Source organism: Epinephelus fuscoguttatus, linkage group LG4 (assembly GCF_011397635.1).
Source record: "Epinephelus fuscoguttatus linkage group LG4, E.fuscoguttatus.final_Chr_v1".
Classification (NCBI taxonomy): domain Eukaryota; kingdom Metazoa; phylum Chordata; class Actinopteri; order Perciformes; family Serranidae; genus Epinephelus; species Epinephelus fuscoguttatus.
Window position 1 is genome coordinate 537302 of NC_064755.1, and position 25584 is coordinate 562885.

Below are 25584 nucleotides of genomic sequence, written 5' to 3' on the forward strand. Positions count from 1 at the left end.
TTTTACACATATTTTTCTAAATACAGAAATATCATGGCTGTATCCCTCAAAACGTAAATGTAAAAAAGTTGCACAAAATCCTTTCAAACCACATAAAATTTATTTTGAGTGTTTTCATAACTTAATTTTTGAGATACACTCATTTTTATAAATTGTGACAAAAACGAAAGTTAAATGCACATTGTGCACAATTAGCAAAAATACCACATGTACATAAAAATAAACTATTTACAATAGAACAACCAAAGTTCCAAGTTCAAAGTCAAACATTACTTTTCAATAGCACCAGGGGAGCTGTGATAGGTCTTGTGACAGTTCCTGTCCATGATGAGCAATATTTTTGCTGCATTTTTATTGGTGTTGGCACACAGTGTTTTGATGGCAGCCCGGTGAAAGTACATCCTGAACAGCTCAGATGGAAAGGGATTGTCCACATACTGTGATAGAGGTGGCTGCACACCTGGCCTCCTTTTGGGCAGAAAATGTGGTAGGGGATGTGGCAAGATGTCAGGCTCCTTTTCAGTTCTCCAGCCAGCTGCACCTGGGAGTGTCTCTGACCTGGAGCCTCTGTTTGCTGGAGACCGACTCCTTCCTCCCTCTCTGCCTTCCTCTGGGGTGCAGGGCGAGGAGACCCCCACTTCCTCCTCCTCATCATCGTCAACTCTGCACACAGATGTTACACAGTGTGTTAGATGTGTTCAACATGAGAGTAATACAATAATGATGGGTATTTAGTGCAAAGTGCTTTCAGTTGTGTTACATATATATTTTATTTACTTTACTCTTACTCAAAAACAAACAATATTTCATGAATATATACATACATGTCATAGGAGGGATCTCTCGCTTGGATGAGGTCGGCTTCATCTCCACTGTAGGCAAAATCTGGACCAGATGAGTGGACTGAATTTTCATCCGACGCTGTAATTAGCTCGAAAGCTTGGCGCCAGGAGAAAAGCCGTTTTGCGCGTCTGGGTTGTTGCGGTTCCATAAATATATGTGTGCGAGTGTGTGGTGAGTGTCTGGTGGGTGTATGTGTGTGGTGAGTATCTGTGTGTGTGTGTGTGTGTGTGTGTGTGTGTTTGTGTCTAAGTGTTGTTGTGAAAGAGTAAAATACAAAACGAGAGCGAGAGTGAGTGTGTGACTGCAAGCTGAGAGAAATATTTACCGCGGAAGAAAGAGAGGAATTTCTCGGGAAATGACGTCACTCCTTGTTGCCGCAGGTAGTGTCGCGAGAAAGACACGCAAGAAAATAACGTGACAGTTCATGCTCACAACATGATGACGTTTAGTCCAACATAGGAAGTGCTGTGAATACCCGCGATCAGGATTATAATGTTTTTGTTCTTAGCGCTTTTTACTGTTTTTCTACAAACCTGTCAGTGCAAGGAAACAGCACTCTGGGACATGATGAATGCATGGTAAGTTAGAGTAACTCCTCCAGTTTTAAATGCAAAAAGAATTATTGCTCTTATCTTATTTGGTTGCAATTCTACCGGCATTTAAAAATCAATATGCAAATGAGATTGCGGGCACTCCCGCCGGTATTAAAGGGTTAACCATACCACAAGTTAGGACTAAAACAAACGGGGAGGCGGCATTTAGTTATTATGGCCCCCGATTGAGGAACAGCCTGCCGGAGAACCTTAGGGCTGCAGAGACTGTGCAGAGGCTCAAGACTCTTTTTAATCAGGCTGTGGCCTGTGGACCATGGGCCCTCTCAGTGTGGACGGCCCCCAGAGGTGGCTTTTTCCTTGCCTCGGGTCTCGGTGCTCGGCCATGTCTCTTTAGTGATAGCTAGTGTGTGTCTGTGTGTGTGCGTGTGTGTGTGCGTATGTGTATATTTATGTATCACTATGTGGGGTGGGAGGGTTGGGTTTTCTCTTTTCTTTTTGTTTTCTGTTTTGGATCTTTGTTGTTTTTAACCTCTGTGAGGCACTTTGTGTTACTGTAGTATGAAAAGTGCCATATAAATAAAGTTGATTTGATTTGATTTGATGAGCAAACTATCAGGCTGCTATCTGGCAGAGGAGTCTGGAGTGCAATCCAAGTGTACCAAATCCAAAGGATCATGGATGAAAGATCCATGATGGGGATCTGGCCATTGAGTGGACGCAAGGTACGCCTGCACCAGAGGCTGTTTTGGACCTACTATCATGCTCCTGTTCACGAACATGTAAACTTTCAGAATGGCCATGCCTGCAAAGTGGTCTACATTGCACAGATATGTGTGAACTACAAACCTGCAGCAACCAGGCAAATGAGCTGGAATGTATTCCGGAGCTGAATGATAGTGATGTGGACGATGAATGATGTGACAGAGTAAATGCTATACTATATAACGGCTCTAGATGGTCTAAATTCTAATTTGTGTTCCTAGCGTTGACATTATCTTTCCCTCTGTTTTAAGGACTCACCAGCCACAGCTCCTGTCTCTTCTCCACCTGATTCGAAGTCTGCCATTGCTGTCTCTCCATGCTCTCCGCTGACATTCAATTTCAATATAGTAGCTCTATAATAGTGTTAGTTAGGATGAGGCAGCAGGTGCCCCCCCTATCTTAGGACGGCCTACAATGGAGAAATAAGGCACCTCCTTCCCTGTAGGCTACAGTAACACTGAGTGTTAGCACAGTAACTGCGTAATCAATTTCCCCTCCTTGTGATTGTCTTCATTAACAAAACTGGTGCATATTTAAATAAAATATAGAAAATTTGTCATACAAAAAACACTTGTCTTAATATGAGTGATCAACTGGGCAAGTTACATGGGGATATCTATTAGTTAATTTTTCACCCTATTTGTTTTGCCTACACGGATGTAAGTTTGTTTACAGAGTGATAACTATAATTAAGCTACTAGATAGGCAGAGCTATCATACCAAAATATAAACTAGAGACCTGTAGAGAGATAAAAATGCCAAAATTGTTTGGTCCCCGTGGGTGAGAGGGGCCTACCAAGTTGTGGAAATGATCCTTTTAGCCCCTGTACTAATAGGGCCCCATTCTATTTGTCTATTTGAAGTTCTGGCTGCACCAGTTACCTGTCAGGGGCTGGTGACATCAGATGGTGAGGTGAATAATCTAATAACCTACTTTTATGATAAGATGACATTCTGTGGCACATATAAATGCAATTTTGGGGTGATTGGCCTATTTACATTAATAATGGCAAACACATATATACGTGCCTTTTAGTTTTGTTATTCCTTATTCCATGTCTGCCCATAATTCATGTGTGTTTAGGTGTATACATTTTTTAAGGTACTGATGAAATTTTTGCTGCATTGTGTGCAGTGACTGTCTGTGAACATTCAGTCCAAATTTGGTGACATTCTGATAATTATTTTTCCGAGATTCATGTGCTAAGGCAGACACCGTCCCTTTTGGAGAAGCCTCAATTTTGACTATTTTCAATTTTGGGAAGGACTCAAAGATCATCCAAATTTTTTTATTAAACTACTAGATAGGCAGGTCTATCATACCAAAATGTAAACTAGAGACACAGAGGAAGTCAAAAATACAAAAATTGTTTGGTCCCTTTAAGTGATACCAATTTGTGAAAATTAGCCCCTTGGCCCCTGGACTAAATGTGATACAAATTGGACCTACAATTTAGTTGTCAGAAATGTGTTTTTCAAAAAATTCAAAATGGTGGAAAATCTAGTAGACAGACCTTGATGGTTCTTAAGCTTTTTCATAGAGCACATGTGGCTGAACATGTGTGTCAAATTTCAAGTCAAACCCAATGCAAGGGGCGTTACCTTTCAAAAACTGAAACTTTTTTTATTTACAGTATGATTGTGGTGTGTCACATCCATTATATTACATTTTTGGCACCCTTTAGTGGTTGATTTGAATGAAACTTTCAAGATATGTTACTGCCACATCTTTAGACATTTCCTGCAAGTTTTGTGATGATTGGCTGTTTGGTTGTAGAGTTACATCTATTTATGTGCTGAGCCTTGCCTCTAATAAAGTTAATTGATTGATCAATACCTTCAAAATGAAGTAAGATATCAACAAGCTTTGATAACTTTTGATAAGGTTGGTCCAGTGATGATTCAAAGAAATTTGGTACATATTGAATCTAGGATTTTGGAGGATGTGTCAAAGATGTGGATTTGAAAAAAATCAAAATGGCGGAAAATTGTACCAGTGGAATTATGATGGTTCTTGTGTGCTTTTCATAGAGCATGTTGAGCTGCACTTGTGTGTCAAATTTCAAGTCAATCTGACCTACGGTGTGAGGGGTGTGGCCTTTCAACACATTATTGGGCCTTCATTATTGCGCCCCCATCTCGCTGAACGGTTTCAGGTTTCTTGAGCAGCATTTGCACACAACTTCTGTTGTGAAAATTTGTGTCTGTGATGTATCATCTCACAGGAATTTGCAAAAAAAAAATCTGAACAATAGGGTTTCAGCCCTTAGGGCTTGGACCTCTATAAATCCAACAGAAAACAGACAGAGACACAGAGACAGACACACAGACAGAAAGACACAGAGAGAGAGAGGAACAATGACACAGAAAGACAGATAGAGGCAGAGAGAGAGAGACAGATGGACAGACAGATGGATAGATGCACCAGTAAGAAACAGACAGAAAGTTATGGAGAGCTCATCAGCCAATCAGCTGTATGTCTGTATCCGGGGCAGTAGAGACTGAGAAATACTAATTGAGAAAGACATAAAAGTCAAAATCTGCAAGTTATATTGCTATGATCTCTTTACTATCAGCATCTCGAGACTTTGCTGAACATTTTGGTATTTGAATGGTTTCTGTCACTGAAAATATGCAGAAGTACTACTGAACCGAAAAACGTATGGAAGATGAATAGAAAGAATAATAAAGCTTTGAATCTCACTAGTGTGAATGCTGAATCAACATCCACACAATAAAGATTTGGATCACAGTAGCATTCACACAAAGAGAATGTTCACATGTTGAAGAACATAGGTTTGAAATGCTTGTGACTTTCACATCCAACAAGAAAATTATCTCTGAAACACAGGCATTGCCCGTGTCCCTACTGGAGAAAGAGTTTGAGTAGTGTTGTGTAGTGATGATGATTATCATTATCATGATGATAATGATAGTGATGATGATGATGATGATTATGATGTACACCCAGTATGATGGAAACCATCAGCTGTTGAATGATAAATGTTATGAGAAAACTTACTTGTGCACAGCAGAGCAGCAAAGGCACTAATGGCTGCCCTGGAAAATAAACAGAGGGAGCAGTTAGTCTCGCAGACATTTGAACTTAAAAACACTTTAATATGCAAATTGTACATGATACCCTCGTGTGACTGCACACAAATGAGAGAATGATTATACCAAATCAGACCAAATTGATCTTATCATAGTCAGTCCGATGTGTGCATTTGCTGTAGCTCTGGTGGATCTGTCAGACAGTATCATTTATCATGTATTCTTGGACACATTATGCATGAGCATCCTTTAACATTACAGCAATTGTGATTGCCCACTGATGAGCTTTCACCACAAATGAAGTTACCACTTTGCCTCATCAGTGCCTTGGGGCAGACCATGCAGAAAGCAATGTTCAGCAGCCACCAACCTGCGAGACCTGCCAGGACTACTCAAGTTTAGACGCCAACAATGGTGGGATCACTTCAAAAACTTTGATTTGGTGCTTTGCTGCCATGAGAGTGAGCATGAGCTTGAGATTCATGTTGTCAAGAATGCTGCTCCAACTGCTAACACTTCACTGCTGCCTTTTTTCATTTGCAGACTCTTTGCTAGACTTCCCGCTGGTGGTGACAGTCCACTTTGCGGGCCATGATGGGTTGAGCAGGGAACTTCAGCAACAGTGACAGAGAGACACTGGAATATTTTGATATTTCAGCTGGGAGGGCAGCTAGCCATAGCTGCAAACAAAATAGGTGTGTGTGTTTGCTGGTTCCCTCTCAGCTTAATGCCCCCCTCACCATCTCAGAATGACATTTTGGACCCAAGCATCAGCCAAATTAATAATCTGATTCAAGACATTGCTGCAGCAGGCTATGTGAGGTCTTGCGACAATAGGCTCCCATCTTGGGTGGTTTAGACTCAAGTTCCCCTGATATTTGGGAGCCACTGCCATCATGGAAAGGCTTTCTGATCAATCTTATTTCAGCAACTAGAAGAGGAAAGATGGCAGTTGCCACCAGCCACTCACTCCCTGATAAGGTACGTAAGACTGTTTTCAAATGAGGTTTCATGGCTGCCTTGTGCCACATCCAGTATGGCTGCTTTGGTTGAAATATCTAACCTTTGTTGTGGCCACCATATCAAAATACATACACAATGTTCCCCGGGCATTCATGTCTATCTCTCCCCCTGACCTCTGTGGAATGCACTATGTCCATTCATGAACCCTTTGATGCCAGACGACTCATGTCACCCAATATATAGCAGCTCTGATTAACACAAAACAATTACACATGTTTTTAAGTCTCCCTCCTGATCTCCATGGGAGACAAGAGGATTAAACAAAGTGAGACGCCATTAGCTGCTGGTCTGCAAGCGGTGTTGCATTAACAGACCTCACCACCGGTTCAAAACTTTCAGTGTCAGCCTCCCATTGGCCAGCCTTCCATTTATGGAAGATGTAACAGCAGGGATGGTCAAGACAATATATCACAGCTTTTTAGCTGTTGCCCCACAGCTAGCCCACATATGTGCCTTTTTTCCCCTCACCAGAAATGAGAGGAGAAGATGAGAAGAATTTAATGTGCTGTGTCCAGTCATGAGCACTGAACTCTTAGTATATGCCGTCATAAGACACACATCACCCGATATGGCTGCTCTGATTATCAAATAAGAAGAATACACGTCTATTTCTCCCTCACTGAGCTCCATGGGAAATGAGAGGGACTGAACACAGTGACACAATATCAGCTGCTGCCTTGTGTATGGGAACGCTGGTGGTGATGCATTCAGGGACCTCATCAACTGCTTGGACCTTTCCATGATGTGTGGTGGTGATGCTTTCAGGGATATAATCACTGTCTCAGCCCTTTCCATGTCAGCCCCCCATGGGCCAGCCTTCCATTTATGGAGGTTCTGGTGAGAAGGTTGGGACAGGATAGCCCCACAGCTGGTGGCTCATCTTCTGGACTTCTCCACTTCACTTATGGAGAGTGGCAACTTAACTGCGCGTTGACAAAATGGATGGGCTAACTTTTTGGTTCTTCCACGTTCCATCCCTGTTAGAGCTTAGATCAGGCCCAAAAACTCCAACCTGATCCGGCCCGAGCCCATGCACGTTATGTCCGGGACCGGCCCGGCCCGTCCAGTTGGCTGTAATTATGGCCCGAGCCCGATTTAAACCTGACATTTTTTCAGTAAGTTGGCTGTTATAATTAAGAGTATTAAACCACAATTCTTGTTATTTGAATGACAGAAATATAGGATCTTAATGAATGGCGCAACACGGAAGCATGATTATGTAATAAAACAGGTGTTTATTTTAGGATCCAGGTGGTGAAGGGCTGTGCGCGCACAATGTTGCAACATTGGACGTGTGGAAAGGATGACGCAGTTATTCGGCAATTAAACCACCGTTTATTACTGAACAGTACAGGTTACTGTTGGCCATAACCACGCCAAAACAACCAACAAACAACAACTTAGTTGTAACTGCATCTGTGCACTCCTGCTCTCTCCTCCAGCTTGCTCATACACACACCAGCATGCGCACTCACACAGCCCTCCTCATCCCCGTCACACTCGCACCCCGCACCTCATTCAATCCCAAACATGCCATTAACTCACAGAACATTGACATTATAACAGAACATTTACTGCAGGGTCGCTACAATACATAGCCTATAACATTATCAAATCATAGCTTTAACAAAAAAAAAAAAAAAAAAAAAAAACATCATATCTGACCGGCCTGGCCTGGGCCCATCAGAGGGAGGGGGGCTTGGCTCAGGCTCGGGCAGAGAATCTAAGCTCTAATCTCTGTCCATGGGCATCAGAGAGGTGGATCTATTGTCCCAGGATGAGATAGCTTACCTCTCAGCAGATATCCAGGATCTGTTATGGAAACAGGCCATGTCTGTTGTTCCAACTTATGTTAGACAGAAGGTGTTTTACTCCATGTAATTCCTGGTTCCCAAGAACCCTCAGACCCTCAGACCCATTTTGAATCTCCACATCCTTAACTGATGCACATTGCTTGCAAGACATTCTGAATACTATACAGAGAGCAGTTCCTGGAGCTGGTCAAGCTGGCCAATTGGTTAGCCAAATCAATTTAAAAGAAGCACACTTTTAGGTCTAGGTGGACCTGGAACACAGAAAATTCTTGTGTTTGGACATCCAGGGCTTAGCCCTATGAGTACAACAGAATTGGCTAATCCCTAGCATCCTGCACCTGCTGCTGTGTTGAGGATAGTGCAGAACCTGTAGTTGTGGATCTCAGAGTGTTGTTGTCTCTGACAACCCTGAGTTGGTGAGCAAATCTGGATTCAGTTCAGAAAAGCGGAAGTGGACCTGCTCACCAGTCAACACACTGCCTGCTATGGTTTTCCCTGGCATAACAAGATGACCCACCCCTGAGGGTGGACGCATTTGTACATGTGCCATGGCCAAATAAGCTGCTTTACATCTTTCCACCCCTCTGTCTCATCCCTCCTCTGTTGGAGAGGGTTAGGGGCAGTTGTCAGTCATTCTGGTAGCCCCAGGTTACTACTTGGCGCTTCAGTGCATAGAAATGAACCTGGGTTAGCCTGGGCCCCCTACTTCTCTGCTGTAGCCACTTAGATTGTAAAGAAGAAGAAGTAGGCGGGCTAGTGTGAGTGGGAGAGGAGATGGCAGTGTGAGTGCAAGCACCGTGAGAGTTGGACATCAGAGGCGACAGACCCGACAACCCAGAAAACCTCATAAAAAACTCAACTCAACTGAAAATCCCCCCGACACTGTACAAAACATCACATTCCACAGAGTACACCGCCTCGGTAAACCATCAACCAAAGGACCCCGGCCCATCATCGCAAAATTCAAACACTTCAAACAAAAAGAACTGGTCAGAAGCAGAGAAAGGGAACTCAAAGGAACATCATTTGGACTCAACGAACAATATCCACATGAAATAAACGAACGCTGGAAAGTACTGTACCCCATTCACAAAGAAAACAGACAAAACAACACACACGCATCAATCAGAGTGGACAAATTCTATATCGAGAGACAATTATTTCACAACTCCAAAATCACGCCATGGCTCTTTTGAACAAATTGCAATAGACCCATACATCTAACTGTAACAACCCTGATTATCCAACCACAAGCCTCACTCCCAACATTGCTCCTCTGTAAAAAGGAAACCGCCTGCGATACCCTACAGAGGAGTTAAAAATCTACCTCTCTGTCGTGTGTGTTTATGTTGTTTACATGCTATGTTGATGTCACCACTCACTGTTATGTCTAGTTCTGTGTTTAGTCATTTATGTTACATGTACAGACAGTCTAAGGCAGTTATAGCAACCAGCTTGAAACTCGACCCCCCCCCCCCCCCCCTTCTTTAGGCTTCATTCAACAAAAGATAAACCAAACACATAACCATGCAGACACTCAACCTGGTAACTCTGAATGTACGTGGCTTCCATACACAGACTAAAAGAATCAAAATCATCAATCAGCTCATAAAATTAAAGGCTGATATATGATTTATACAAGAAACCCACCTTACAAACTCTGAATTACAATACATTAGACTCAAACAATTTGATTTCTCATCCACACTCAACACAAAACAAAGAGGGGTTTCTATCCTAGTCAATAAAAACATCCCATTCATCCATAACTCATCCATTATTGACCCACAAGGAAGATTTATCATTGTTAATGCATCTATTAATCAGACAACATTCACATTTGCAAACATTTACGGCCGTAACAATGATGACCCATCCTTTTTCCATAATTTTTATTCCTTACTATACAATTAAGCAAATATCATAATAGCCAGAGATTTCAACACTGTTATCAATCCTACAACTGACCGCTCTAGCACACCCGGTAACACAAGAAACTGGCACTCAATTGAAGTAATCAAACAATACATGAAGGAACTTGGACTTGGCGATAGTTGGAGAATGAAAAATCCATCATCTAGACAATATTCATATTTTTCCTCGCTCCATCAGTCTTCCTCCAGAATTGACTTCTTTCTTGTAAGCAATTCACTCACCCAGCACATCCAAGAAAACACAGTCCATCCAATCATAATCAGTGATCACGCTCCAGTTTCCTTATCAATAAAAATTCAAACACATATCAAGTTTCCCACAAGATGGCGCTTCAATACGTCACTCTTGGAGGATCCAGATTTCATCACATTAATCCAGAGAGAGTGGGCATCCTTTCTGGAGATGAATGTGTAACCCGGGTGGAAAAACCGAGTTCATGCATATCTCCTAGCAGTCTCCTAGCGTCAGTCTGGGCGTCGTTACGTCGCGCCGTCACATGACCGCGCGCGGCCTATCCGTGTCCCTAAAACTGCGTTACAGGAAGTCAGTCGGGTGATGCGAGTGGGGCACACGGAGACAGACAAACGCTGCAGGTACATTAACGGTTAAAAGTTATAATTTCGCTATGTCAACATCCAAAACTTTGTTAACTTGTTAAACTAATGTCAACTTATAGGAGCCGACTACCAGCGCCGGAAGACGAAGCAGTTAAGTCCATTTAAAACTGCGGAACTGGTGAGTCGTGCTAACGGTTAGCTTTGTATTGTATTCATACTATGGGGTTAGCCTAGCTTAGCTGCTTCCATTATATTAGCTGGAGCGGTTAGCATGCTCGTTTATGCCCGTTTTCTTTAAATGTATGCAACTTAATGAAGTGTAACTTCTGTCGAGTCACTTTTAAGATGTTTACTGTAGGTCATTGTTATGTTGTAAATGAAAGCACTTTAAAAAAAAAAAAGGGGCAAACTTAATAATTGTTTGCAGCCATTGCTCAGATGCATTTCCATGTACTTCAGTGCACTTTAATGCACTTTAAAGGTAAACCTAGTGCTGCTTTACTTCAGGGATTATGTGTATTAATATTATGCACTGTCTTTTGATATTTGAACTGATAATGAACTACTTTGTATGCATTTGTTATGTATTATAATACGACTTGTTAATATTGTACAATATGGGAAATGTCATTAATTGTGATGCGACCTGCATTATTTATTGACTGGTTGATTTGTGAGGAGATATAGATAGATATATATATGTATTTGGTGTACACCGAGAACTGACACTGGTCCTGCTCCTTTTTATTCAGGCCAGGTTTGATGGCAAGCTAAGGAACTAGGAACTGAATCCATGCACGTTGGGCAGTGAGTCTGCAAGCCACCCGCTACACTGCTCACTTCCCAGGAACCGATCGTCCTGCTCTGGTCGGGCTGGTAGGAGGCTCTTTGTTGCAGCCATTTTTTTCCCCTTTGTTGTATGCCTTCGCGGCTCGTACGCTTGAGCGGCCTGTCGCACACACACACACACACGTGCATTCCCTTTCCCCACTTTGGACACTGCCCCTTCTGGACACTCAGGCCATCTCAAGTTATCGTGTTTGCAGCCCTTTGCGTTGTGGGCAACCTGAGCTTTTGTCGAGCTCATTATGTGAACTGACTGAGCTCATCAAACTGATTGGGCTCATTGAACTTTTGGATTTGAACGTATTGAACTTATTATACTCATTTGATTGCCTTGAACTCATTAAATGTTAATTTGAATTTGAAATTTATTTTTCTTTTTTTTTTGTGAGTGGCCATTCCTTCTGTTTTGTTTGTTATATATTTTTTTTCCTTTCAATATATGGTATCATTTTGAGCCGCAAGTTCTGCCTCAGCCTCTTTCTTTCTCCACTCCTAGAGCCGAACCCAGATCTCCTAAACTAGCCTTGCAGTTGATGCTGTCTTGCTTTGTGCACCATAGCACACATAGTGTTCCAAAATTAGTGTGCACATGCTACAAATGACTATCCAGAAATCTCACCATCACTCTTATGGGAAACAGGAAAAACAGGTATCAGAGGAATAATCATTTCATATTCATCACATAAGAAATGACAGCAACAGGAACAAGAAACTAGCTTAGAAACAAAAATCAAACACCTAACACACCAACTAACCAGCAATCCCTGTGAACAAAAACAAAATGAATTAGCTCAACTTAAAACCCAATTGGAAAGCATCATATACAAGAAAACACAATTCATTATTCAACAACTCAAATATGAAAACTTTCAGTACAGTAATAAATCAAGTAAATATTTGGCTAATCTATTACAACACAAAAAAGAAAAAGCAATAATCCCATCTACACTCAATTCTACAGGTACAGTCACACATAATCCACAAGAAATCAATAATATATTTCATAAATTTTATAGCAACCTTTACTCCTCAAATTACAAACCCAGTCAAACAGAAATAGTAACATTTTAAGTAATCTGGACTAGAGGGCTGCATTGTGATTGGGTCCCGCTGGGTCCCGTGGGACCCAATGCAAATCTTGCGGGAGCAGGCGGTTTGAACTTTGCTGTGGGCGGGAACGGGCAGCTAAAAAAACACTGCGGGATCGTGATGTAGCCTAGCGACAGGATGGAGTCAACAAATGATGTGGAAAAGAAGCTCAAACAAGGTCTGAAGGCGCACTGAGCCCTCTACTTCCCAGCGCTCTCAAAGCTGGCGCGTTTCATCTTCAGTATCCCCGCATCCAGTGCACCTTCAGAGCGGGCCTTTAGTGTCTGCGGGCGCATCTTGGAAGAGAGACGCACGGGATTGGGACCGCAGTCGGTCAGCAACATTCTCTTCCTCCACAGCAATATTATGGCCAAGTGATTCATCTGTTAAATTCATTCGTTTTATTCATTAATTTTGTTTATTTTATGTTATTTATTAGTGTTATTTGAGCCACTCACAGCCTACTCTCGTTGCTATTTGTTAAATACATAAAGAAGCATGATGATGCCAGTGTTATTGAGCATAGGCTGCCTGAGTTTGAATGTTTTTTATTCTTATTTTTATTTTTTTCAAACAGAATACCTGTGACATCTGGCTAATAATTTTTAAAACTGCTGTTTTTCATGTTGTTTATCATATTGTATTTTTTGCAAAGCAGTCTATTTTTATGTGCCGTGTGATGGTGCAAAGTTTTTGATAAAACGAAGTTATATTTAAATTTATTGTGTAGTGTTGTCTATCTGCTGATTGTGTTCTCATTAATGTTTCTTATTCAGGTCTCTCTTAGAAAAGAGCCCTTAACCTCAATCACTGCGTGATTATATAAAGGTAGAAAAATAAATAAAATACAGAGGAGGAGAATAGAATATGAAACAGCCTTTATTTCATGAAAACAACGAAACAGAAGCGCTATTCCTGACCAGTGCGTCAAAAGACATGCAGGCCAGGGAAACGAAACAAACAACTCCATGAATCTCTTTATTAATAGCCTATAAAATGGCCTGTTTTCTCCTGCGGGATGGGAGAAGACACAAAATCAATGCATCTCTATTATTGTGCGGGCATAAATTCTCAGAGTTTTGTGCATGTGGGCGGGAGTGGACAAACATATTGCAGGAGCAGGCAGGAGTTTAACACACACGTTGCGGGCAGTAATGGTCAGAAATTCAGCGGGAGCGGGCAGGAGCAGGGTGAAGGAAACAGTCCTGCGCAGGGCTCTAATCTGGACCTACCAACAGTACTATCAGATTTAGCCGGCTTTTTAGATTCACCACTCTCTTTCAACATTACAGAGCGCAAAATCACAGGGCGGCCTTGAAGCACCAAACTTTCTTCATTACTTCTTGTCAAATCAGCTACAATATTTACTCAAATGGATCCATAAAGATAATTACAGTATACCATGGTTACAGATAGAACAAAATCAATGTAAAACTACTTCACTCACAGACCTCCCATTCCTACCACAATCAATCAAGAAACAGGACTACTACAAGAACATCACAATCTCCTCAACTCTGACAGCCTGGTGGAAAGCCCACAAAATCACCAAATCATCACTGGCACCATGTAGGTTCACTCCGATTTGGCACAATCCGGACTTCCAGCTGTACAACACTCCTGTTCACTTTCCATCATGGTAACAAAAAGGAATTACTCACCTACACCACTTATTTGAAAACAAGCAGTGCGTATCATTTAATACACTTATCCAGAGGTATGGGGTTGGGAGAGACCAGTTCCTCCAATACCAACAACTAAAATCCATTATTAAATCTAAAATCAACATATCCAACAACATATTACAGCCTTCCCAATTAAGTGAGCAAATCTTTAAAATAACAAAGCCCAAAAAAATAATTTCTAAAATTTATAAACATTTTTCACTGCCAGAAACCTCCATAACACTCCCAACCACAAAATGGGAAAAGGACCTGGCTCTATCTCCCAACTGGATACATACTGCTGGATACAAATCAATAAAAACATCTTTTCCATGATTACCAATACAGATTTACAGCTAATACAATCTAAAACCATCCACAAAATACACATCATTCAAGGGAAAATGGGATTGACTAATACAGACATCTGTTCACAATGCACCTTGGGTCACACAGATGATTATTTTCATACCATCTGGTCTTGCCAGCCAGTTCTTTCATTTTGGACAACAGTTACAGAAAACCTCTTGTGTACCTTGGGCTGCAGAATCTCAGCATCCCCATCGCTCTGCTTCTGAGAGATTTGACACACATCACAATTCCAACTAAACACAAAAACCCATTATTGATTTCTCTAACCTTCTCACTACCTTCACATGCTTTTACAGACATACCATGATCCCCTCCCCTTTGTTCTTGTTTATATCCCCCCCACCCCCTCTCTTCCTCTTTATCCAGTTTTTTTTTCCTCTCTCTTCCCTCCCCTCTCCCTCTCATTCTGGCTACACAAACTGTATATATCACAATATATCACAATAGGCTAATTATTGTTGAAACTAATATCTTTAACATTATTGTTATTAATGATAACTCAGTCCATAGGGACTTGGGTTGGGAACCGGAGGGTCGCCTGTTCGAGTCCCCATCCAGACCAAATATGGAACGTGGACTGGTGGCTGGAGAGGTGCCAGTTCACCACCTGGTTACTGCCGTGGTGCCCTTGAGCAAGGCACTGAACCCCCCAACCGCTCGGGGTGCCTGACCAAGGCCGTCCCCTCACTCTGACATCTCTCCACTCTGTGCATGTATAGGTCCTGTTTGTGCATGTGTGTGTGTCTTTCGGACCTGTGTGTAATTGACAGCAAGAGTGAAAAAATTGAATTTCCCCTCAGGAGGATTAATAAAGTATATAAAATTTTAAAAAATTAAATTAAAAAAAATATTAATGTTATCACTATTATTATTGTTGTTGCTGTTGTTATTATTATCATTATGATTATTATTATCATTACTATTATCATTATTATTATTATCATTATTATTGCCATTGTTGTGGTTCTTGATGGTGGTGGCGGTAGCGGTGGAGGCAGTTGTAAGTCTGGGTAATATCATATTTACAAGGCAGTGGGGGGTGAAGCCAGACAGTGCAGGGCATGGGGCTGGGGGGCACCTGCCTCTCCCGACTCTTTGCCCTCTGGTGGTGTGGCCGCGGTCTTTGGCGAGGGCAGCGGGAGGTAGCTGGCTTGGGTACCTCCACCCCTACCTCTCATATAGTAAAAATAAAAAAAATTAATATATTAAATAATTAATTAACGTGGTCACTTCCCACTGGACAGACTCTCTCCAAAATAGTCTGAGAGTGGTCCAACTATGGAGTAGACTAAATTTGGGCCATCTCCAAAACAAACAAACAAACAAACAAAAAAAGACGAGAGGGGGAGAAGGGGGAAAAGAAGGAAAACAAACAAACAATATAGGAGGAATACCCCTTAGCTGGTCTGGTCCCTGGGCTGTGGCTGTATTGCTGGGGTGGGGCTGGCTGTTGTATGAAAAGGTGATGGTGTCCTCTCCTCCTTGGGCTCTGTGTGTTTGGCTCCACCCCCCATAACCATATTAATTTAAATTAATTAATATAAACTCAAATTGATATAAATTTATATAAATATCTCATTATTTAACCCATTTTACTGTTATTATAAAATTATATTATTATAAAAATTATGGCTGCCTCTGCCACTGCCGCCGCCACAGTAATACAATACAAACAAGACTAATATCATTATTACTATATATTGTTGTATTGTTGTTATTATCATTATCATTATTATAATTATTAGCTCTCTTACTTTTTCTTCCCCCCCCCCTCTCTCCCTTTCTCACTTTCATTCACTCTCCCCCCTTCCCTTTTCCCTATCGCCCCTAATCAATTCATATTGCTTAGTTGCTCTTTACGTTTATTATCTTTTTCATTGTAATATGATGTCATTGTTGTTGTTTGTCATTATTTTTGTTTGTTTGTTTATTTGCTTGATTTGTCTTTTGTTTTTTTTTTTTTTCTTTCCACTATGTCTCGTTAACTGTATCACTAATAAAAATAAATAACTAAAAAAAAAAAGTAGGCGGGCTACAGCATCTAACCTCAGGGTCAGTGTGGCTCTGGATGTTATATCGCGACAGGACATTCATTCATGGGGCTGTACCCATAGAGTCTAGTAGAGGGTGGAACCTGTGTGTGATGAAATGAAGGACTCTGAATGAATTTGAACCAGGAACCCTCTTGCTGTGAAGCCACAATGATAACCACTGCGCCACCATGCTGCCCCAGTTGCCAAATATTTTAGTGTTGTGATAGCTTTCATTTCTGGTGTTGAGCGGGAGATGTGAGCGCATCTCTAATGAGAATGACTACAAACACTAGCAGCTAGTGGACAAACACTTTGATCTGACTTGGCAGCTCAACTGAGGTCTGAAAATTTGTTAATATGCAGTACATGAGCATGAGAGAGGACACACACACAGAGGACGCACATAGCTAGTACTGAACCAACTGCTCCAGCTTCATCCTGCCGCCAGCCATACGAGCTGCAGTTGCTTCTAAAAGATCCACTGCACTACACTTACGTACACACACCACAACGAGTTTGAATGACAGTGATGTGGGGCACCGGATCACCCAGGTGAGGATGGCAGGGCCTGCGTGGTTCCTGACTGTGCCTCCACCGGAGCGTCCCCCAACTCCATGCACCGACCGGCGGCTTCTCCTCCTGCCGGAGCCAGCGGTGGCGGAGTGGGAGCCCCGCACGGTGCACCTTCGCACAACTCCTCTGCCGCCACTGCTACCGCTGATACTGCTGCTGTCCCTGCACCTACAACCACCGGGCCGTGCTCTGCACCTTGCAGAGCTGGAGAGTCATCCTGTGGGGGAAACCACGCACACGGTCCAGCCACCTCCCCCCTGGACACCTGATGGATCCTCCACCTACAACCCTCATCATCGGGAACTCCATCGTGCGGATGAGGGGGAGATCACACCGTCGTTCCCCGGCGCCACCATTACTGACATAACAGAAAAAATCCCAGGCATCCTGAAGTCTCATCCGCAGGCTGACATACTCTTTTCAGCATTGTAGCCAGGCTGACTGAGAGTCAAAGCTCTATTGAGCCTTGTATTCCCTTAGCCCTTAGCAGTAATAATTTTATGAGCTTTTTTAATGACAAAATTCTAACTATTAGAGGCAAAATTCATGACCTCCTGACCTCAGATAGTACCTATCTAACCTCAAACACAGCTGTAAAATCTAATATATATTTAGATTGCTTCTCCCCAATTTCTCTTCAAGAATTGACTGCAGTGATTTCTTCATCCAAATCATCAACGTGTCTCTTAGACCCCATCCCAACTAGGCTACTTAAGGAGGTCTTTCCTTTAGTTAACACTCATATATTAGATATGATCAATATATCCTTATTAACAGGCTATGTACCACAGTCTTTTAAGATAGCTGTAATTAAACCTCTACTAAAAAAGCCCACCCTGGATCCAGAGGTGTTAGCCAATTATAGACCAATATCTAATCTTCCCTTTATGTCAAAGATCCTTGAGAAAGTAGTCGCAGACCAGCTGTGTGATTTTCTCCAGGATAATAATTTATTTGAGGAATTTCAGTCAGGATTTAGAGTGCATCATAGCACTGAGACAGCTCTAGTTAAAATTACAAATGACCTTCTGATTGCTTCAGACAAAGGACTCGTCTCTGTACTTGTTTTATTAGATCTTAGTGTGGCGTTTGACACAATTGACCATCAAATTCTACTGCAGAGACTGGATCACTTAATTGGCTTAAAAGGTTCAGCACTAAGCTGGTTTAAATCTTATTTATCTGATCGTTTTCAATTTGTTGACATTCGCAATGAACCATCCTTATGTACTAAAGTTTGTTTTGGAGTTCCGCAAGGTTCTGTGCTCGGACCAATCCTGTTTACTCTATATATGCTTCCTTTAGGTAACATCATTAGAAATCACTCTATAAATTTCCATTGTTATGCGGATGATACACAGTTGTATTTATCAATGAAGCCAGAAGAAAGCAATCAATAAACTAAACTCCATAAGTGCCTTAAAGACATAAAAACTTGGATGAGCAACAATTTCCTGATGTTAAATTCAGACAAAACTGAAGTTATTGTTCTTGGCCCCAAACAACTCAGAGACTCTTTATCTGATGACATAGTTTCTCTAGATGGCATTGCTCTGGCCTCTGCCACTACCGTAAGAAACCTCAGAGTAATATTTGATCAAGATTTGTCTTTTAATTCTCATTTAAAACAAACCTCACGGACTGCATTTTTTCATCTGCGTAATATTGCGAAAATTAGGCCTATCCTGACCCGAAAGGATGCAGAAAAATTGGTCCACGCTTTTGTTACCTCAAGGCTGGATTACTGTAACTCTTTATTATCAGGTAGCTCTAGTAAGTCCTTAAAAACTCTCCAGCTAATTCAGAATGCAGCAGCACGTGTACTAACAGGAACTAAGAAACGCGATCATATCTCTCCTGTTTTAGCTTCTCTGCACTGGCTCCCTGTAAAATCCAGAATTGAATTTAAAATCCTACTGTTAACTTATAAAGCTCTAAATGGTCAAGCTCCATCATATCTTAGAGAGCTCATAGTGCCATATTATCCCACCAGAACACTGCGCTCTGAGAACGCAGGGTTACTCGTGGTCCCTAAAGTCTCCAAAAGTAGATCAGGAGCCAGAGCCTTTAGCTGTCAGGCTCCTCTCCTGTGGAATCATCTTCCTGTTACGGTCCGGGAGGCAGACACCGTCTCCACATTTAAGACTAGACTTAAGACTTTCCTCTTTGATAAAGCTTATAGTTAGGGTTGGCTCAGGCTTGCCCTGTACCAGCCCTTAGTTAGGCTGACTTAGGCCTAGTCTGCCGGAGGACCCCTCTATAATACACCGGGCCCCTTCTCTCCTTCTCTCTCTCTCTCTCTCGTATCCTATTACTGCATCTAGCTAACCCGGCCATTCTGGATGTCACTAACTCGGCTTCTTCTCCGGAGCCTTTGTGCTCCACTGTCTCCCAGATTAACTCATACCGCAGCGGTGCCTGGACAGCGTGACGTGTGTGGTTGTGCTGCTGCCTTGGTCCCGCCAGATGCATCATGCTGCTCCTGCCATCATTAGTCATTAGTCATACTTCTTCTGTTATTATACACATATGATTATTGTCACACATGAATACTGCCAGGTATTAATACATACATTCAACATATTGTACCGCAGTAACCAGAACTATAACTATAATATTATTACTTTCATTAATGTTGTTGTAAGCTACTGTCATTACCATCCATCTCTCTCTCTCTCTCTCTCTCTCTCTCTCTCTCTCTCTCTCTCTCTCTCTCTCATTGTGTCATACGGATTACTGTTAATTTATTATGCTGATCTGTTCTGTACGACATCTATTGCACGTCTGTCCGTCCTGGAAGAGGGATCCCTCCTCAGTTGCTCTTCCTGAGGTTTCTACCGTTTTTTTTTTCCCCCGTTAAAGGGTTTTTTTGGGGGAGTTTTTCCTTATCCGCTGTGAGGGTCTTAAGGACAGAGGGATGTCGTATGCTGTAAAGCCCTGTGAGGCAAATTGTGATTTGTGATATTGGGCTTTATAAATAAAATTAATTGATTGATTGATTGATTGATTGATTGATTGATTGATCATACATGCAACTACCAACAACATCCCCAAGCAGCAGTCTGAACTTTTAAAGCAGGATTTTATCCACCTTTTTAATCTGGTCAAACAGTCACATCTGAGTGTTTTTATCTCCGGCCCCACCCCCACCTGTGGCAGAGAAATAGGCTGTTTTTCCAGACTGCTCAGCGTGAATACCTGGCTCTCCTCTGCCTGCAGCTCCCACAACGATGGCTTCATAGACAAATTTGATGTCTTCTGGAAGAGGAGGCATCTTTTTGGGGCAGATGGGTTTCACCTCAACAAATCTGGTTGCCGTCTACTGTCCGCTAACCTGGCATACAGTGTTCAACATGCCCGAAACACACTCTGCAAACCCACACCTGCTGACCAGTCTGTCAGCGATTGATGTCCCCCAGGTCCTAGTTCCTATGTTTTAAATTCCACTTTTAACAGCAATACACGCATCACCGGACTTTGACCTTATATTCACGCAAACACTTCATCAATTCCTGTCATCATTACAAACAGAGAGCAAACTAAATATCACTGCACATATCTAGATAAACACATCAACACAGTGAACTTTAATAACCTCAGCTGGTACAAAATAGGCATATAACCCCGTGGAGAAATGAAGAAATCAAAAATCTGAAAAGAAATTGCAGGATAGCAGAAAGGAGATGGAGGAAAAACAAATTAACAATTAACTATCAAATATTCCATGAGCAGCTTAAAATTTACAATAATGCACTCAGACATGCAAGAAACACCTACTTTGCCAATAAAATCAATAATCCCAGAGTCCTCTTTTCCACCATCGACCTTTTAATCAACCCTGATTTTAACAAGTTACAAAGCACTTCAACAGATTCCCTTTGTGAAGACTTGCAGACCACTTAGAGGTAAAATTGATGGTATCAGATCTGATATTTCATCATAACAAAATACAGTTCTTAACACATCTGAATGCTTGTTTTTACCTGAGGAAACACTGGACAGTTTTGTCCTGGTTGATGCTGAGATGCTTGGTAGAGTTTTCTCCCAAGTGAAATCAACAACTTGTCTTTTAGACCCAATTCCTACATGACTTTTTAAAACATTTAATGGATTTTTTGATGATGAGTTTTTAAACATTGTGAATCGTTCTCTTCGAATGGGTACTTTCCCCGCTGCCTTTAAAACAGCAGTGGTGAGACCCCTTTTGAACAAGAACAGTTTAGATCGTAATGTTCTTAACAACTACAGACCAGTATCACAGACTGGGAATGGTAGAAACCTCAGGAAGAGCAACTAGGTAGGGATCCCTCTTCCAGGATGGACAGACATGCAATAGATGTCATACAGAACAGATCAACATAATATATTAACTGTAAACTGTATATAAAATGATACATGAAGAGAGAAAGAGAGAGATGCAGGACAGACAGTAGTGACAGTAGCTTACAACAACATTAATTTAAGTAATAATATAATAATAATAATTACGACTATCTTTTTTTAAAAAAATTTTATTTGAAAAGGGACAATGTACATTAATCAACATTTTAACAAAAATGTGAAATGCATCCGAAATAGCCGAGAGGCTAATTTTCATCGGTAGTCCTTTTGCCAGTTGTTAAAGGCATCAATAAAATACAACATCCAATATATATAAAAAATAACCCGTTAAAGATAACGTATTATATACAAGATAAACATTATGTACGGCACACACATACCATTGAGTGACAATAACCCACAATGATGCTCCTATATAATAGTGAGGCAAACATCAATCACATCATTCACATTTTTGTTTTTTCGACAAGCCATTTCTTGGCATTGCGCTTGAATGAATGATATAATGGAGATACTCTGATTGATTGTGGTACTGAATTCCATTGATGTGATGCTCTGAAGGAGAAAACTGCCTGACTGAATGTAGTTTTTCTTAAGGCAATTGTGCAGTCTCCCCTCACTGCACCTCTAGTACCCCTGTTACCAGAAGATCTGAAATTAACGTAGTCAGAGAGAGGAGGAGGAGCTGAACCATGCAAGATCTTATATACCAGACAGATGTTTTTGAATATAATGAGGTTTTTTAAGCAATTTATATTTATTCAGTATATGACAATGATGAAATCAGAAAGGTTTCTTGCCTAATATTTTAAGTGCTTGTTTATATAATGATTCTATTGTTTTTATTGTTGTCTTACTTATACTTGTCAGACAGTATGTGATGTGGGAGAGAACCATCATGAAGAAGTACATCTTGGCTGCTGAGTCCCTGATGAATCTGAAATTTGATAAACTGAACTTATTGTTCCTGACTTTCTTAATGTGGGTTTTGAAGCTGAGGTTTGAATCTATGTGCAGTCGTAGGTATTTGTATTCTGTAGCCACCTGTACCCTCTCTCCAGAGATGAAAACATCTGGCATCACATTTACGTTGTGTGTTTTTTTTTTTTTTTTTAGAGAAAAACATACAGACTGTTTTTGACAGGTTAAAGACAGGACAGGCTGTGACTAATAGCATAGCATCTGCTAAATTTGTTGCTACTTCCTCTGGTGTTTTCCATGACCAATTATAACTGCGTCATCAGCATACATTAATATATCACAATTGTCACACACAGATGGTAAATCATTGATGCACATGCGGAACAGAATAGGACCGAGTACTGAACCTTGTGGGACACCAGTTGATAATTGCAAGGGGTTGGAGTTATGATTTTCAATTCTAACAATTTGAGAACGAGATGAGAGATAGGATTTGATGAAGCTGATGAATCCCATTCGAGAGATTGAAGTTCAGGAGTTTGTTCAGTAGAATTGAGTGGTTAACAGTGTCAAATGTATTAGATGCAGAGAGAAGGAGCTATTATTGAGGTGATTAATGATTTGCTGAACGACCAGTTTCTCGTATACCTTTGACATAGTGGGTAAAATGCTAACAGGCCTATATTTGGAGGTAAGGAGAGGGTCACCACCTTTGAATATGGGAATGACAGTACCCAGTTTCCATGATTCTGGGAATTTCCCCTCACTCAGTGAGGTATTTATGATGTGTGTTAATGGACCAATTATTGATGGATTGGTTTCTGTTATCATTAGTATGTCCATTCCGTATACATCTGTAGCTCTTGAGGACTTGAGAGATGTGATCACTCTTGCGACTTCAGACCTGGATACTAGACTTGGACGTAATGGGGGTTCATTTGTACTACTGCTGCCAGTAGTGATGGTGTGTATATTTTTACATTGGGCAGGGAAACTCTGGGCTATGGTTTCTACTGATTCAACAAAGTATTTGTTAAGTACTTGTGCCACATCAGCTGGATCATGTATTGTTGTGTCATTGACCTTTAGTTGAATTGTAATTCCAACGGAAATGTCTTGTCCAGTCAGTTTGTTGATTTGACTCCACATGGATTTTGAGTTCCCATGACAGTTTTCAATAATCTTGGTTAAAAAGTCTGCTTTTGCTTTTCTCAGTTGCCTTGTCACTCCGTTCCTTAACACTGCAAATTTCTGCCTGTCACTGTTCAGTTTGGACTTAGTGGCCATTTTAAGGACGTTGTCTCAGTCCTTCGTTAGTTGTTTTATAACAATCACAGCTTACCTTTAAAGCCTTGTCACAATTTAAATTCAGATGCTTCAGTTAAAGTTTGACCTTGGTTAGGGGAGGGAGGCAAAATTGAGGAGCCTGACCCTGGACTCTGACTGACTCTAGCAGATAAACATAGGCAACAAAACTTAAATATATTCAAGGCTGATTTATTTTTACCATGCACCCACCCCAAATGAAAACACACAAAGAAAAAATGCTGGGGTAAAAAAAAACAGGTATTCGGCAGAATGTCCCTTTTAATAATAATTGTCCTCATCCAAGTATAAATATAATCCCAGTGCAAAAGGAAAGTCCATTGTCTTGAAAAAACAGGCTCCAGGAAAAAAAACAATGCACTGCCAAAAATGAAAAATGTTGAGGAAAAAGAGGGATCACACTCACCTGGGTGGAATAAACAAAAACAATCTGGTCCTACTTGGAGGATGGGTCCGTTTCTTCCTGGTCCTCCACAACACTCACGAGGAAACACCAAAAACATGGGACCACTGCCCTTCTGTTCTCCTTCCTCTTTCCCACACAAAAATCAAAAAAGGAAGAACCCTCCTCAAACAATTCTCTGCTCTTTTATCTCCTCCCTGGCATGCCCCTTCACCTGAGTGCAGCACACCTGAACACAGTTAACTCCCAGCAGGAACAAGATTAGAGCAAGGGTGAGAGGGAGACACTGGAAGACACACAACAGATTCTTTTAGAAGGCTAATCTGTTTCTTTTTTTAAAACCCTCTAGCTGGCCCTGACCACTGGGGAGCTAGCTTAGATGCAAAGTATTCTGAGGCCTTAGATTGGGGATGAGCCCTAACCCAGACCAGATCTCCCACTGGATACTGCGCATCTCTCCTATGGTATTATAATATCTGGCTTGTCTGCTCTGGGCCTCCCCTACTCTTCTCCTGACCTCTTGGCTCAGGTGATACTACCTTTCAAGTAGTGTGTACTGTGGTTGAGCTGGAGTGGGAGCAAGAAGGAGCCTATCCAGGGGTCCTTTCAATAGCCTTCCCATCATGAGCTCGGAGGGAGCACGTCCAGTTGTTTCATGCTTTGCACTGTTAATGGCAAATCAGAATTCTGGCAGCCACTTATCCCACTCCCTGTTGTTGTCTTTGACAAAGGAAGCCATCATGGTCTTTAAAGTCCTGTTGACCCTCTCCATGAGATTTGTTTGAAGATGGTAACTGTTTGTCAGTTTCTGAGTTACTCCCCATTTCTTGCAAAGGTCTGAGAGGATTTCACTTGTGAATTGCGGGCCACAATCAGACACCATGTACTTTGGCACTCCCCACCTGGTGAAGATTTCATCTTTTAAAATCTGGCAGACTTTGTTTGTTTCACTGTCTTTTAATGGGAATAACTCTACCCATTTTGTGAAATAGTCCACTATCACCAATAAGTATACATCTCTTTTTTTACTCCTTGGGAATGGCCCCATGAAGTCCAAGCCTATCATCACCCCTGCTTCCTGCACAGGAGTGGACTGGAGATACCCGGCAGGCTTTACATTCCCAGGTTTATACTGCTGGCAGGTGATACAGCCCCTTACATGCTGCCAAACGTCTCTTCTTACTGAAGGCCACCATGCCACCTCCAACACCCTCAGCAGGGTCTTCAGTAGGCCAAGGTGGGCTCCTAGAGGGTTGTCATGGAAGTACTGCAGGAAATGACTAACAAGGGACTTAGGCACCACAAGCTGATATTTCATCCCATCTCCTTTAGTGGGAATAGTTCTGTATAGGACACCCTGCTGTATTTCCCATCCCATCCTGTCAGTCCGCTGCGCTGCTGGCAGTTTACTATTCTGTATTTCCTGCACATAGTCATCAAGACTTTGACCCTGAGCAATTTCTGCCAGCGATGT

General features: G+C 41.6%; 1 protein-coding gene and 1 long non-coding RNA gene across 9 annotated transcripts in view; one reads left to right on the plus strand and one right to left on the minus strand.

Moving 5' to 3' along the window:
- Positions 1-25584, minus strand: part of LOC125887522 (cytosolic carboxypeptidase 4) — a 668935-nt gene that overhangs the window by 508430 nt on the left and 134921 nt on the right. For all 8 annotated transcript variants that reach the window (XM_049574398.1, XM_049574403.1, XM_049574402.1 and 5 more), the window contains one exon: positions 5182-5219. In XM_049574398.1, coding sequence (XP_049430355.1) covers positions 5182-5219 — 38 coding nt within the window. The remainder of the gene's footprint in view (positions 1-5181; positions 5220-25584) is intronic.
- LOC125887582 (uncharacterized) lies at positions 10525-18520 on the plus strand. Its single transcript, XR_007449175.1, has 3 exons — positions 10525-10578; positions 10662-10720; positions 11295-18520. It is a non-coding gene; the product is annotated as an uncharacterized LOC125887582 (long non-coding RNA).